Source organism: Malaclemys terrapin, chromosome 8 (assembly GCF_027887155.1).
Source record: "Malaclemys terrapin pileata isolate rMalTer1 chromosome 8, rMalTer1.hap1, whole genome shotgun sequence".
Taxonomy (NCBI): Eukaryota; Metazoa; Chordata; order Testudines; family Emydidae; genus Malaclemys; species Malaclemys terrapin.
In genome coordinates, this window is record NC_071512.1 from 10,590,136 (window position 1) to 10,606,790 (window position 16,655).

A 16,655-nucleotide genomic window follows, 5' to 3' on the forward strand; every position below is an offset into this window, starting at 1 on the left:
TTCATTTCTCTAATGGGTAACAGGGCTGTCCATAGCAAGGAATATAGCAGCCATTCATCCAATAATTTATCCATCAAATAATGCTTAATGGGCTACAAAGCTCATCAAATGTCACAAAGATAAATTGGGGGGATTCTGCAAGACTGTGCACCCACAGAAAACACCCCCGCAGATTTCCTGTGTTTCCCTGCAGAAAACTGCAGGGAAGCCGTGCGGGGGGATGACCATGGGCATAGTTTTTTTTTTTTTTGGGGGGGGGGATTGCCCCCCTCCAAACAGAGGTGATGCATGGGGGGGGCACACTGGGTTATGTGCCACTCAGGAGCAGCGCCAGGGTTTTTGGCGCCCTAGGCAGGGGTCCTTCCGCGCTCCCGGTCGTCGTCGGCAATTCTGCGGCAGGGGGGCTCCTTTGGCGCTCCCGGTCTTTGGGGCACTTCGGCAGCGGGTCCCGGAGCGAGTGAAGGACCCGCCGCAGAATTGCCGCCGAAGACCCGGAGCACGGAAGGAGCCCCCACCGCCAAATTGCTGCCAAGGGCGGCAAAATGCTGCCCCCCCCCCAAATCCTGGTGCCCCAGGCAACGGCCTAGGTCGCCTAAATGGAAGCGCCGGCCCTGGTGCCACTGCCCCCCATCATTTCTGCAAGCGCAGAGCTGCCCAGCTGAAGAAGGCTGTGGCTCTGCGCTGCTGACTCTGCAGCTGAACGCTGCCTCCTGGGTCCTAGTGCCAGTCCTGCTCCCCTTCTGTGTGCTGGGAGCCTTCCTGTTTTCTATTCTGTGCAACAGTGAGTGCCTGCAGTGGGACTGGGTAAGGAGAGGTGGGGGAAATGAGGGAAGGGGGGTGAGGGGGTGGAGGGAAGAGGCAGTGGGGAAGGAAGAGGGTGGAATAGGGCAGGGGGAGGGGAATGTGGGAGTGAAGGGAGGGGAATGGAGAAGAAAAGAGGATAGGGGAATCGTGAGGGGAAGCAGGAGCCCAGCATGCAGCATCCCCTCGGCAGGAGCTGGGGCTCCCCCATTAAGCAGGCCCATCGAACCCTCACCCTGACAAGCCCTACCGCCTCACACCCAGGTAGGGTGACCAGACGTCCCGATAAAATCGGCACTGTCCCGATTTTGAGCTATTTCTCCCGATATTTTGTACCGGGTGCTTTTTTCTTTTTTTGTCCCCCTCCCCCCGCCAGTGTCCTGATATTTTCTTCATCTCATCTGGTCACCCTACACCCAGACCCCCACCCCACTGATCCCCAACCAGCTGGACCCCCACCCCATCAAGCCCCACTCCCCAAGCCGCAACCACCTTCACCTGGATCCCCTACAGAGTCCCATTGCCCCTGCATCCAGAACACCCCAACGAGCCCCTGTGCATCCAGATCTCCCACGGAGCCTCCTGCACCCAGATTGCCCCACACAGAAACCTCTCACCCAACACCTGGATCCCCACACACTAAGCCCCTCCACCCTTCGATCCTCTTGGGATGAGCCTGCCCACCCCCAGCTGTACCTGGCGCAATGGGACAGGGCCCCAGGGCATTTCTGGGGCAGGCCCAGCCCTTGCTCTGTGTCAAGGTCCAGCGTAACCTCACTGCCAAGTCTCTGTACCGCGGGAGGTGGGGGCTGCAGGGTGATCTCCCACCTCAGTGCAGCCAGTGGCCCATGCTCCCCATTGCCATGCTGGAGCCACATTTATTTATTGACAAATAAAATTTCCAGAATTTTAAAATATTGTGCCCATAATTAATTTTTTGGCACAGAATTCCCTCAGGAGTAAGTCAATAGGGGCTAAATGGGGCAAAGGGAGCACTGCTCCATTGAAGTCAATGAAGTTGCATCTTCATAAGCAAGGGCAGAATTTGGCCCAAGGCCTCCATTTTGTAATATGCCCATTTCTGACAGGCTGCCAAACACAGGGGCATCATCAGAGGTGTGTCCTGATGAGCGAGTTGCATTCTACATTTTACCATAGTACAGAAGTGAGTACAGATTACTGGCAAACCTATTTTCCCATTGATGCTACTGGCTTCTATATATACCACAATGAAAACAGCTGTAACCCAGTTTTTTGTCACCCAGTAAACAATCTTGAAATAAGGGTCAGACCATACAAGTACTGAGTAAAATCATAAATGCCACTCGGATCAATAAAGACTGCACTGACCTTACATTTATCTTCAGAAATGTTCTTGGTGTCTTGGCTCACCTTGACAATCTAATAATGGTGAATCATCTTAACTGAGAAGTGAACTTGCTTATGTGACGTGCTGACTGATGGAGAACCAAGATGTAATGATGATGAATACAAATAGGACAAACAAGGAAATCAGCTGGTATTTTCTTATAGTTTTCAATTATCAGAAGAGATAAGTGGCCCAAGCTGCTGTTCAGAATATTTTAGTGAATCAGATGATAACCGTTACCTAGGAGTTAAATATTGCTGTGATTAACTTGACACACAGTTTATTTTGAATGGAAATTACATACCCACTTCCCCGTGCTTTGCATTGAAAATATATCCTTAGATAATTCTATTTATCAGCGAGGCCCAAATATCAGACACATTTTTTGTATGTGTTTCTTTGCCATCCGAAGAAACAGGGCCATGTTCAGCACAGCAAATAAAAGGACCGGGGGTACTTCACATCTCAGACTCTCTCTGCCACCTGGTGGAATTCCTAATTATCCAAGCTAGAATAGGGTTACCATACGTCCGGATTTTCCCAGACATGTCCGGCTTTTTGGTCCTCAAATCCCCGTCCGGGGGGAATTGCCAAAAAGCCGAACATGTCCGGGAAAATGCCGGCATCCCTGCCCCAGTCCCCTGCTTACCTGAGCGGCTCCGGCAGGCTGCGAGCTGCAGGCGGATTCCCCGCTGCGGCGACGGCGGCTGCTGCTCCCCCCAGACACCTCGGCTCTGTGTAGCTGAAGAGCCGAGCTGCCCAAGCGCTACCGGCTTCACGGTTTGCCGAGCAGCCCCCAGACCTCCAGACTTGCTGCGCCCCCGGCCGGGCGCTTCCCCAGCGCAGCCGGAGCCTGGGAGGGGAAGCGCAGGATCTGGAGGCTGCCCGGCAAACCGTGAAGCCGGTAGCGCTCGGGCAGCTGTTTCGCGTGGCTGGGAGGGGGGAGGGGGAATGCGGGGTGTTCAGGGGAGGGGCGGAGTTGGGGTGGGGACTTTGAGGAAGGGGTAGAGTTGGGGCGTGGCGGGGCGGGAAAGGGGTGGGGCCAGGGCCCCGTGGAGTGTCCTCCTTTTTAAAACCTTAAATATGGTAATCCTAAACTAGAAGGAATGTGACAGTCAATTCAGCCGGCTGCAAGACTGACATTCTCTCTGCGGTCTTTGACCAGCTGCTCTGTTCAAATCGTGCTCACTGCAAGGTTGCTCTAGAGAAGCCTAGGAACTCGTGACGTTTGGAAACCGCACCTGGCTTAGCAGACAAAGCGTAGGAAGCATGTTGGAAAGGATAATTATTTAATCTTTATTCCTCCTGGGCCTCCAGCAGACAGATAGGAACAGGCCCGTCTGGGTACTGGGCTCACCTGTCTCCTTCCTCCACACGAGGAACAGCAACTTCTGGAAGGAGCTGGCGGAGGACTGATTATTAATGTCCCCAACCCCAGCCACTCCTTCCCCACAGCAACAGCTGGCGGTACTGGGAGGTATGTCAGTGCCTTCCAGTTTCCCCCACTGCACTAAAAGGTATCTGCCTGGGGCACTGGACCTACCCTGACTTCTCCCATGTATGTTGCCCAGCAGCCCAGAGGAGATTTTGCAGCTTCTTGACATCATCATTCACTCAGCTCTGAAATTGGACTCAGGGTTCTTTTGTTTGGTTTTGTTTTTTGGCTGTATCGCCACTGCTTGCTGGATTCCTTTTCCTACCACTTCAGTCCTTACCTGCCCCACCTGACTCCCCACATTGAAATGAAAGGTAGTACACCCCCAAAATATGTAATTAAAGAGGGCGGTCCTACGTTCAGAACATGGTCTTGCATATTGTCTGTGCGCCAACTGAAAGCAGCTGGAAAAGGTGGCGCATACAAGTAAATACCCAGATTTCAGTATACAGAGGTTAAATGGATTTGGGAGTCATAAATCTGCAAGACTTTTGTATCAGAAACACTCCTGTTGAGTGGCCTTCAGTGACAAGGTTCATACCCTTTCCAGCTAAGTCACCTTTGTGCATCTGTCTGAGTGCCAATGCAATAATACTTCTCAATTCCTTTCAAAGCACTAATTCTGCAATTCATTTTCCCTTCCCCACCGCAGGAGGATGCAGATGTGGAGTGGAAATTTGCTCGTGCCAAGCTCTGGTTATCATACTTTGATGAAGGAAGGACTCTGCCTGCTCCTTTTAATCTAGTGCCAAGCCCTAAATCATTTTATTATCTCATAATGAGAATAAAAATGTGCCTCATAAAACTCTGCAAATCTAAGGCCAAAAACTGTGAAAATGATCTTGAGATGGGTATGCTGAATTCCAAGCTACGGGTATGTCATGTGCTTCTTTTCTTTTAACATCCTGAATGTAAATAGACTATCATGTCCTTCGTGGGCAACGAGGGAAGGATTTTTACTTAGTTCACAGATGAGCAAAAAGAGCTGCTTAGCATTGAACTCTGACTTATTTATTATTGGTAGTACAGTATTACCTGGTGTACAGTATTACTCTTAACTTATTTATTGTTTTTATTACAGTAGCACCTGGAGCCCCTAATCAAGGTAGTGGCCTCCTTGAGTTAGACACTGTGCAGACATCTAGTGAAAGACAGTCCCACCCCAAAGAGTTTATGGGCTAAATAGACTGGGAAGGGGAACAGGTGAAGTGACTTCCCCTAGGAATCACAAAGCAGGCTAATGGAAGAACTGGGAGCAGAAGAATGCAGGTCTCCTGACTCCTACTCCAGGTTTCTATGCTGCCTCTTGAAACTGTTCTTTATATATTGCCTAAATTCTCTCTTTTTTTTTTTGTCATTATGTAAAAATCAACATTTAATACCACATCTGATTTTATCATTGGAAGCAGGGTCCCAACCAGGGAATATTAACTTTTCCCAGCAACTTGAAGCCGCAATTAACAACCTCCCCACTTTCAGCTGCCTAATGACAATCATACACAGTAATAGATAGGCCCTGCCTCTTCCGCCACCTGTTCATTCTTTTGAAAGAGATGTGTGCTTTGGGACAGCACAACTCCGCTGACTTTGGAATGGGCACATTTGTGAGAGGCAAGTTAGTTTTCCCTTCGTACCAATGAGCTTCTGCATGACAAAATAGGAGACACACAGAGAAACATTCCTAAAAAGCTGACACTTTCCAACAGAATTGCTCCTGAAGAAATGTCAGTGTAATTGGGGAGAACCTGATCCTGTGGAAATATATTATTTGCAGAAATGTCATTGGGACAAAACTGTTCTTAGCAAGCAGATTTTAAAAAAAGCCAAAAAAACCCTTGGCAAATGTATTCTCTTCCTTTGCAGCACTTCTGTTGCTTTGGAGTTTTTGAATAAAATGCCCAAAGCGTTTCATCCAAAATTCAGCTGCAGCTGATTTGCCGTGGCCATCAAACTCAGCAAAAATTAAAACACGTGACGAGTCCACGTCGTTTAAACTGCACTGACCCTCATTTAGCTTCCTCGGCTCAAGCCGGGTTTAAAACAAAAAACAACTTTGGGAACCGAGACCTAAAAAAATGTGTTGGATTTTTGTCTTTGGCTACAGTTGCTGCGCGTGACAGAGGCTGCAGTGCTGCTCTGAGACAGCATCACCAGGAGCTTCAGGGGGCTTGTTAATATTCAGGGGGCATGTTCTAAGTTACTTCAGGGCATGCTTTTAAATTTTCCTCTCAGTGTCACTGCACATTTTTAGGCCCTGTGAACTGAAAACTGCCAGCTGCTTCTGCCATTCACAGGACATACGCTGAGGAGAAGGGAGGCTCTGTGGAGCACAGATGTAGAGCCGAAGAGAGGCAGCCACTCTGCCCTGATGGGACCAAAGAAATTCATTGCGTTGGCAAAATAGCAGAGGCAAATAAGAGGAAAGAAGCATAGAAATGAGCTGGGAGGAAAGGGGACGAAGATTGAGATCAAAGGAATATGCAGAAAGGAGGAGAATAGGAGGAGCTATCAAAGAAGAAGCTGACAATGGGTCAGAGAAAAGCCGAGGGATAGTGGAAATAAGAGGAAGAACTGAAGCAAGCCTAGTATAGACCAGGACAAGGAAGAATGTAGGAGAGGAATGCAGAGGAGGGCTTTACAGAGCTTGCCATTGTAATCTGCAATGTGTCTCAGTGGCTGATTGGTGTTAATTGATACTATCCATTGGGTCTGACGAGTAATTTTCTCTTCTCTTTATTCAAAAAGCTATTTTCAAATTCAGCCACGATTGCCAAAAAAATGAGAAGTAATTAAGAAAGCACTGCCTCTCGCCTCTTAACACCTGCCTGTCTCAAAGAGGTGTGAGAGGGATACCGTTAAAACACCTTTTGTTTAGACAATATGAGATTGAATTTCTCATCCAATAATTCTTCCGTTCGTTTTGGCAAAGAAATGAGCGGGTTGTCTCCCTCTGCACCCTCCTATAAACTGGCAGAGGCAATGTAGCCTAGAAGATAGAGCACTGGACTAGGTATCAGAGATCTGCGTTCAATTTCTCTCTCTCCCCCTGGGCTGCTGAACGGCCTTGGGCAAGTCACTTCACCTTTCTGTGCCTCTGTTTTCCTGTCTGTGAAATGGGGATGACCTACTTGTCTCCTCTGTGAAGCACTTTGAGATCTTCTGATGAAAAATGCTATGAACGAGCTAGATATTAATTATATTATCAATTGGGGAATGGAAGTGCTGGTTTTCTTCTGCAGGATCTCCAACCTGCTCACAGAATGCAACATTTTCTAATGTTTGCATAAGACTGTTTAGTCTGAGGCGGAGCGGTTGTTTGGGGAAAGAAGCTGTTACAGATTTAATGTTTCATTATGTTTTATAATTTCAGAAAGTTCGTTTTCAGTCAAGCGCTCGAAATTCAGAAAATTTTACTGTGAAGAAGGCTTATAACAAGCCCGCGAGATATCAGGTAATGACAGTAAAACATCAAGAGCAAGGGAAAAGATCTGTAAGCGAACAAGGTTTATTTGCAAGGCTCAGATTTGTCAATATACAGTGGACTCCTCCACCCTGTGATGTGTCAAGCAATGACCTATGCCAAATCAAAGGACACAGTAGTTTATGGGACTGAGCCCAGTCCTTTTAGTTTCACAGTTGCTTACGGCAGCATGGCAGCTACAGAAATACATTTGACATTAACGTGATTGTCATGGTAATTAATTGCCAGTCACTGGTATTGAACTTACAAGAAAAGTTCACCCGAGCTTCATCCTAGACCTAGACTCATTGACAGTGTTTCATTTTGTCCTGACACAATGTTGTCTCTCTAGACTTTACTTTAACTCCCTCGTGTGCTTTCTTTGGCAATATTTTGTCCTATTTAGCTGGATGTGCAATGTGATATGTTACAAAAATAATTATGAGAGCCGTGATGACGCAGCTTACTCTCCCCACACTGTGAAATTACCATTGTTGTAAAGTCCTGAGTAGAACTGGGTGAAATATTTTTTACAAATTACTTATTTGCCAAAAAATGCAGGTTTGGGTCAACCAAAAACTGTTAGAGAATTTAGGGTGAATATGGCCACTAGAAATTTGGAAAAAAGCTTTCAAAAAAGTTGAAATGTTTCAACGTGACATTTATTAAATGAAACACTTTGACTTTTCATTTCAAAATTGCAATTAGTTTTGAAATTTACCTAGATTTCACTAAAAAAAAATCAAAAAAGGGTTTTAAAAACCACTCGAAATGAAACTAAACCTTTCATTTTGGGTCAAATGAAATGTTTTATTCACCCTGAAACAATTTCTTTGTCAGTTTTTGTTTTGGTGAGAAAACTGAAAAATTGTCATTTTGGATTGACTCAAAACAATTTTATTTCTTTTCTTTAGAATTTTTCAGTTTAGACACCAAACCAAAAAAATCAATTATTCACCAAGTTCCCATCCTGAGAATTTATGCTTCTGGTAGACTTATTTTATGTGGAAACAGTGGGTTATGTATGTAGTAGCAAAATCTCCAACTAAACAGGTACATGGTTAACATCTACACATATCAAGTATTTGTAAATTGTTAACAGGGTTAAGGAAAGGAATTGGTTATTGGGATAAAAAGGTATAAATATGTGTAGTAAATATTAGATATTGGGTAACATTTTCAAAAGTTTTTAAAGGTATTCAGGGCCTAAAGATGTAGACAGATGCCTAATATGATGTTCAAAAGCAACTAAGTGCCTAACTCCCCTGGAGTTGAACATCCCATTAGGTATCTATCTACATCTTTCGGCACCTAAAAACCATTTAAAATATGGCCCTCTGTGACAGAGCCAGAAATTGACCCCAGATCTCCTGAGTCCCATTCCAGTGTCTTAACCACAAGACCATTTTTCAGTCTCCTTTGACCCAGCAAGATAAAGTCTATAGAAGGTACTTGAAAAACTGAAGGAACAAAGAGTATTTGAAGGTAGGGCCAATAAATACATAAAGAAGATTGATTTCTGCCTAGAAGGCAATAACTTACTAATTAAGGTCTGCTCCTGAAACTCTTTCTTAGATGAGTATCACACCATTGAAATCAATGGAACTGTTTGGGTGAGCAAGGTCTGGAGGGTTGAAAATTATGATGACTTTCTTGACCAGTAACTATGTGGTTGAGAAGCCATTTCACTTACAGTAGCAAAGAACCCAGAAGGGGTGGTAGATGGCAATAGAGATGCAAAGCCACAATACAATATTAAGGCAAAAATACACAGTAGCATTGCTGGAGATATTGCAAGGAATGTCTCCAAAGGCTGCAAAGTGATATCCACCCCTCAGATTCTTGATAAAGAATTGTTACATTTGCATTACTTCTGTTCAGTATCCTTACAACGGTATATTCTCTGGTATAGTTGGCACCATGAAGATCTTGACCATTGCCACCTGTAGCTACATGGCATGTAGAGTACTACTCATTGTAAATATAGACTGTACTGCAAATACTGTGGCTGGCCCAGGTAAATACTCTGTGATGGTAAATGTCAAGAAGATAATGGCATTCGTTATATGTTGATTCCTTGTTTTCCTGCAAGTTCCCTATTTTTGTCTCCTATTTTGAAAATTGTTTCTGTTGGGATCTAGTATTTCCCCACTTTCCCCAGAATGTTCCTCAATTTATGTTTTCTCAGGTGGCAACACGTCTTCCATCTGGATTGAACTACCTTGGCCATCTCCAGCATACAGTATGTGCACTGTGTCTCATATGTATTCCCTTAACTGACCCACCTGGTTAGAGAGAGATCTCGTCTATAGAAAGACACAGTCCTAAACATTCCACATTCCATCACTAGATAACACATATACAAGTAACTGGATTCTTTTTTGTCATTCACCTGCCTTTATATTGCTACAGTTCACATCTAGTTACTTAATGATCAGGAAGAAGGGGTGGGGTGGTTTTGGTTTTGCTTTGGTTTAGGGGTTTTTGTGCCTCAAAACCTTTGGGGAGATTGCCAGTGACATTTAAAGCAACAGAATTTCTTCTTGTTCAGTGGGCAGATGGGCCTGAATCTAGGTTTTATGGGTAGGATGCTCCTGTGATTAGCGCGCTAGCTAGGGTCTTGGGAGACTTGGGTCAAGTTCCCTGCTCTGTTACAGACTACTTCTGTGAGGTTAGGCAAATTTCTTACTCCCTGTGTCTCAGTTACCCATTCATAAAATGGGGATGATAGAATTTCTCTGCCAATCAGGGATGATGTGAGGACCAGTATATTTTAACAATTGCGAGATGCTCAGATACTAAGATGGGGGGACATTTGAGTGCCTTAGGCAGATAGATGTTAAGTTGCTGTTGTCCCCCACCATTTTTTATCCAAAAATGACAAAACTGCTCAAACAGACCACTGTAAAATGAATGCCTTTCAGTCCCAATGGGAGTAGCCATTCGCATCATTACACAGAAGCCAGGTAACATGCCTCAGTCATTCATAGTACTGTAAGTAGAGTGAAGACCGTGAGAGCTTTCTTAGCCCTATCCTAGATTTTCTGTGGGAGCAGGAGCAAGATCCGGAAGGCAAGTCCAGTTCCTGCCTTTAAGGGTATGGAGGCTCCCCAGGCACCCGAACGAGTGTGGTTCTGCTGCACCAAAGGAGAGGGCTGTGTATGCATGCATGCTGAGATGGTGCAGACAGAAAATTCAGCTTGGGAGCGGCTCCTTGCATGGCAGCAGGCAGGGGCAGGAGAGGACGGAACATGAGCAGTCCAAGGGAGGTGGGGATAGTTGGTCTAGAGTATCTGCCATTGTCTGGATTCTCCTTTCTTGTCCCTATGAAGAAGGGCAACAGAAGGTGGACTGTATCCTGAGGTGTCAGAGTCCTCTTCCCTGGTCCTTGTGCATCTGCCCAGTGATCAGCCCAGTGACTGAGGTCAGGCACCGGGCACAGGCTGTGCCCCGCAGTGACTAATGCTCAACATCATTGTCCAGGCACAGTAACCCCCCCTTAAAGTCTTTTCAGCTGTGTGGCTGTTTATAAGATTATAAATCTAAAGGTCAAACAAAGTGAACTCAGTAAATAAGAGATGTCTTTGCCTCCTGTGATGAATCAGTGAAGCGACTCCCAGGAGCAGGGACTGTGGTAATTTAAGATGAAGGTAGACGCAGATGGTCTTTTCCCTTTCTAGTGTCTGCGTGCTCGAAAAAGGGATGTCAATGCAGCTCTTCTTGAAGGCAGATGGAGAATATCCCTCAGTTAGACAGGAAAAGATCCAAAAATCCTGGTTGGAGTTACATCATCATCAGAGCCAAATCCCAAAGGGATGTAGCCTCCTTGCAGATTGAGCACCACCTGCATTGATCGTTGGGTTGAAATTCCCCCCAAGAAACAAAACATTTTGGGCTCAGTCATGCCATTTGGATGCTGCCTCATGGTGGGGAACTTCAGCCCCCTGGTGGAGCAGAAGGGGGAACCCTGCAAGGGGGCCTGATAAGCTTCCATTACTCCACTTTGCATGAGGAAATTCCTCCCAAGCAAGAATGCATACACTTCCATACAGTTTTACACACTCAAATGTAGATTAATCATGCACTTGGGCACCCAAATGAGCTATTTTGGGGTCTAAAAATAGATATGCCTAACTTTGGACTCTTAAAGGTAGTCCCCTGGGGTCCATGTACACTGCAATAAAAGACCTGTGGCATGGCCATGGCTGGCCCAGGTAAGCTGACTCGGGCTGGCAAGGCTTGGACTCCTGAGCTAAAAATTGCACTGTATGCAATTGGGCTCAGGCTGGAGCCTGAGCTTGGAGACCCTCCCCTCTTGTGGGGTCTCATGTCCTGAGTTCCAGCCCAACCCTGAATGTCTACCCTGCAATTTTTAGCCCCGCAAGCCCACGTCAATTGACCTGGGCTCTGACACTTGGTGCCGTGGGGTTTTTGTTGCAGTGTGGACATACCCTGGGAGGTCAGTTCCTTTAATCCTTTTGTCATGTTTGCTGCCCATCTTCAGCACTCCAGTCTATCAATGTTTTTCCCCCCATACTGAAGAAGACTCCACAGGACTCCAGTTGTAGCCTACTGTAAACTGGACTTCTTTTATACCTCTATGTATAAACATAGCTTCAGCACTTTTGCAACAGCATCACATTGCAAGCTCATATCTGATTTGTTGTCTGCTCTCATTCCTATATATGTCTGTACTTCTTTCTATCCAATAATCTTCCATTTCATACAGCTACATGGTATTCTTTTTTTGCTGTGTATATTAAATACATGCCATTTTTCTAAGGTAATGTTCATTTTAATCCTTTTTTCCAACATTGTTGGATCTTTCTGACTCTTCTCTCTATCCTTCAGTGAGTTTCCTGTTTCCTAGTTCTCCTAGCCCCTGATCCAACACCCACAGGAGTCAGTGGGAGTCTTTCCATTGACTTCAGTAAATTTGGGATCAGGCACTTAGTTCAAAGTAATGAGTGAATTATATAATGTCATTAATAAACAACTTATTTTTTCATCCAGATTTTTTCTTATGAATACTTGAAACAGCAACCTACATCCCCAAAACCTAAACGTGATCCCACTTCTTAGTTTGATAGTTAACCATTTGTAGTTACTTTGCATTTATGGGCTATCCACCAAATTCGGATGTGTCCCACAGTATTCTTTGATCTGCCTTTCTTGTGGGATGCTCATTAAATATTTGTTGTTCAACTATTATAACACCAAGTGCGTAAATATAAAGGTAAGATCCTGGCTCCACTGAAATCAATAACAAAACTCTGATTGATCCAGTGAAGCCAGGATTTCATCACTCTGTAGCTCAAACTGTTCATAATAGATCTAGGATTACAGACAACCAATATCATACCGTTTAACCATTTTTATTCACTTTTCAGAAAATAATGAAGCGTCTTATTAAGCGATATGTCCTGAAGGCTCAGGTTGATCGAGAGAATGATGAAGTCAATGAAGGCAAGTGGCTTTTACGATTCATGATGTTACAATCACTAAAGCTGAAATCAGGCATCTCCATTCAGTTCCAAACTGATATGTCAAATCATAAATCAGATGGGTGAGGCTGTCTGGGGCAGCTTCTGGAGAGGCAGCATGCACAGGCATACCCTGGTGGGCATAGTTCAAACCATCTTTGTGGCCTGGCAATTTTGGCCCTTTCTGTGGGCTGAAATGATCTCCACTATAATTTAGGTTCTCTAGGGAGCTTCTCTAAGTTACAGCAGACCTACCCTTGGCGTTGTCCAGAATCACCATAGTGGCATGGTGTATGGACCCACCTCCTCTTTCCTCTCAGCCCTTGGCTAACCCCCTACACTAGGGCTTGTGAAGGGACCTGTGTAAGGCAGCTTCCAACTGTCCTACCCAGTGCCTGCACTAGACAAATTCTCCCCCAGTTGGTTAAGAGGCTTTCCTAGACCCCGTACATCATCATGGTGGCGTACAGGGGTCAGAGCAGAGGATAGAATCCTGCCCAATATCTCTGCTAAGCTTTCTATACTTTACATCACAAACACATCTTTTATTTGCCTAGGGCACTTACAGCACCATTCCACCATACAGCCAAGGCCACCCTTTTTTCCAACAGACCCATACTTCTTAATGGCACATTACACTGTACATTCATGTGGGCCTTAGAAAGCCCCTTTTAAAAACATTGTCCTGAGCTGTCCCCTCTGCAGCTGGAAGGGATGGAATCCGTGTAGTTCCCTACTCAGTATATATGGAAAAGGGAATGCTGGCAAGGGAATGATCTCTCTGAAGCATTATTCTGAATCCTAAAAAGCCGCTGTGTAGCTTGGGAATCTGTATGTGGTGAAGGAGTGGGCTTGGAAAGAACAAGAACTCTCCACACATTACTACTGTTAGCAGTATTAATGGAGTTCGTTTCATTAAGTCCGTGGGGGGAATTTTGTGTAACTGCTACTCTATGGAGGTTCCCACACATTTAGTGCCAAGCCCATAGTTTGCATTCCCAAATGAGCTCATTCTTCGGAATTAAAACACGGCGATGACTTGTTTAATTCAGTCTCATTTACAAGAACTTTTTTTTTTCATCGTAGGAGAACTTAAAGAGATTAAGCAAGATATTTCCAGTCTCCGCTACGAGCTTCTAGAAGAAAAGTCAGAAGCTACTGGAGAGTTAGCAAAACTAATACAGCAGCTGAGTGACAAGTTTGGGAAGAACTTAAATAAGGATATTTGATGGTGAACAAAGAGAAAGACAACTAGTTTTCTAAACATTATTTGATATTTCAACCAGCATTTTAAGGGAGCAAAAACAGTGCAAGAGATGCGTACGGAGTCCTCAACTTTTGCCACCTAAGAAATATTGGTGAGGGCCCTGTGCATTAGAATATGTTTTTGGGTGAAGCCAACAATCAGTTAATATCTTTACGATATAAAGGTGACATTTGGGTGTAAAACAAGTCCATTGACATCAGAAATAAATGCACCATCTCCAAAAGATAATCATACTTATATTAGATACCCAAAGCACCTTTTTAAAAAATCAAACAGCCAAATCCTTAGCTGGCATGAATCAGCATAGTTCCATTGAAGTCAATGGAGCCAAACTGATTTCTGTCAACTGGAGATTTGACCCATTACAGCTAGGCCTTACATCTGGGTGAACCCTGCAGAATAATATTCCACAAATATTCATTAAAACTTTTAAACAAATTCACCTTCACTTAGAGGTGTGCACTCCTTTTGTGCTCGCTTTCCATGGACACCCATGAAATTGAGTTAGAACAGCACTGAGGTTAATGGAAAGCAAATGTGAAAACACACAGTAAAATGTAGTGATCTCGAATTGCCTTCCTACGAGGATTTATACTAGAAACTTCATTTTAAGAGTTAACTCATTCAGTCAAGGAAGAATAACAATACCATGTGACTTGTGACCAATCACAATGAGGCAACTCAGCTCAGATTTTGAATGTCAAATGGCAAGCCATAGCATCGATGAAATTCACAAAGAATGTTGCTGAATGGTTTCAAACTATGAATACATTTGGGGGGGGGGACCCCCTCAAGCTGGCTGGGGACATTCCATCAACAAAAAGGGGGAATTTGTCAAAAAAGGATTTGCTAGGAGTTATTTGCTCAGCCATAGTAAAGAAAAACAGGGAGAAGTTTTAAAAATTACACCAATGTACAAGCTGCAGTGGTACAAAGTCCTCCGGTTGTACTCATACAAGGGAAACGTTCAGAACATGATTTATTTGGTGTTTTAAGCTGCTCAAAGCACACTTATTACTTTGGAAACACTAAACTGTACTGTTTGTTTACAAGGTGCACCTATGAGATGACCATTACATTTAGATATCAGCTAAGAAAAATAAGCAGAATCAGAAGGTGACCTGTGATCAGTTCTTAAGTGCCAGATGAGAACACAGATAGCCTAGTAGAGTAATAGTTATATTTGTAAAAAAATAAAAATAAAAACAAAAAGAAAAACGTGTACTGTAGGTAGACCTGTTTAGAGAAAAAAAATCAAAATAATGTATTTTTACCTTTAATAAGATTATCTTGTATACTGTAATATTTTTACCTAAAAATGAGGGGGGGGGAATAAAATTACCTCACAATATTTGTTGTACCTTGAGTGACATATTTGTCTGATCTTTTAAATACCCCCCACATAGAAGTTTCACTGGCTTTTGACAATGTGTGAGCAGGACCAAAGTTACATACACTAACAGCCTACTGCTGATGAGAGTCGAAAAGCATCATAGTATAATTATAGAACTAGAATTTCTGGAACTCTTCATAGTCTGCGCTCTGAATAACTCTGTCAGGGTGATACTTAGTTTGAAATTACTGTGTTGAGATTCATACATGAATGTGTGGACACCTACTGAGACGGTAAAACATAAATTAGATAACTTCAGTCATGTCTATTTGTGCTACTGAATTTCTAGTTGGAAATAAAATGGGTAACATTATTTGGACTAAGTTTAGAGAAGAATTGGCTGAAAAGACAACTGATGCTATCTTCCCTGGATGTGACCTGTCACTTGACATGCTACAGTGTGCCAGTACACATTAGCATTTTCCACTGCTGTTATTCACAATGAGGGGAAAAGGGCTTTGCTTTACAATCAGCTGCAATGCAATACCGTGATCAAATTCTCGCCGCACGGTGTTTGCCAGGAAGGCAACACATAATAGCACTGTATAACAGTTTTTCTTTTAACGTGTAAATACCCATGATTATTTTGAGCTACCTTCCTCTGTCTAAACCTATGAATATTGCTCATATGAAGTGCTTGGTTTTCACTTTGAAAAGAGAAATGATTTAGCCAGACCGTGTTTATGAAGAAAAGGGTTTTCAAAAAGACTTTGGAATGATGGAATATAGTCATCTGTGATACTCCAAAATAATATCATCATATCACATGGACCACTTCCAGTTACTGCCCTGTGCATTTCATGCAAAAATTGTGAATTGCAGGGGGTGCTGTCAGGGCCGGCTCTAGGTTTTTTGCTGCCCCAAGCAAAACAATTTTTGGCTGCCCCCCACCCCAGCCCTGGGTCACTGGTAACTCGCTCCCAGGGCGGGTCATTCAGCAGGAATTTTGGATGTGCACAGAACACAGACAGGATTGGTTCCCATATGGTTACAGAACTGCAGTAAAGTGGAACAATTTTCAGCTTGTGTGATTGGAGGATATCTGGATGCATATTATAAGACTGTCCTACATAAATGAGGAAAAGTTGAGGTGCCTTTATTATTCTTTTGTTCCAGTCTTTGTTTCTATGGGGAATGCACTATCACGGTCTTCCTTTTAAACAAATAAAACTAAAACTTAAAAAAAAAAAAAAAGCAATGGCTGTTGAAAATAGCAATTCCAGTCCTAATAACCACTGGGAAGCATTTCTTGCTCAATTTATTCTACTTTTTTTACAGCAAGTTACAGTGGATCAGTATATTTGATTTGGGAGAAATGAAGTAACAGCTACCCAAATTAAGCTTGAGTACTCTTGAATTTTGTGGGTGTTCAAATCTGGAAGGCAGGTGCTAGATTCCCTTTCTGAATATTAGCTATATCTGGAAAGGAAAAGTCAATTTCTGCTTC

The 16,655-nt window shown here is 43.9% G+C and overlaps 1 protein-coding gene across 4 annotated transcripts in view; it reads left to right on the top strand.

Annotated features, from left to right (window-relative positions):
• Positions 1-13,906, top strand: part of TRPC7 (transient receptor potential cation channel subfamily C member 7) — a 122,137-nt gene extending 108,231 nt beyond the window's left edge. For 3 of the 4 annotated variants that reach the window (XM_054037957.1, XM_054037958.1, XM_054037959.1), the window contains 4 exons: positions 4,258-4,479; positions 6,976-7,056; positions 12,456-12,531; positions 13,635-13,906. In XM_054037957.1, the coding sequence (XP_053893932.1) occupies positions 4,258-4,479; positions 6,976-7,056; positions 12,456-12,531; positions 13,635-13,777 (522 nt within the window). In that variant the 3' untranslated portion in view covers positions 13,778-13,906. Of the gene's footprint in view, positions 1-4,257; positions 4,480-6,975; positions 7,057-9,253; positions 9,308-12,455; positions 12,532-13,634 lie in introns of all 4 variants that reach the window. The other variant, XM_054037955.1, reaches the window with a different exon arrangement.
• Positions 13,907-16,655: the final 2,749 nt, after the last annotated feature.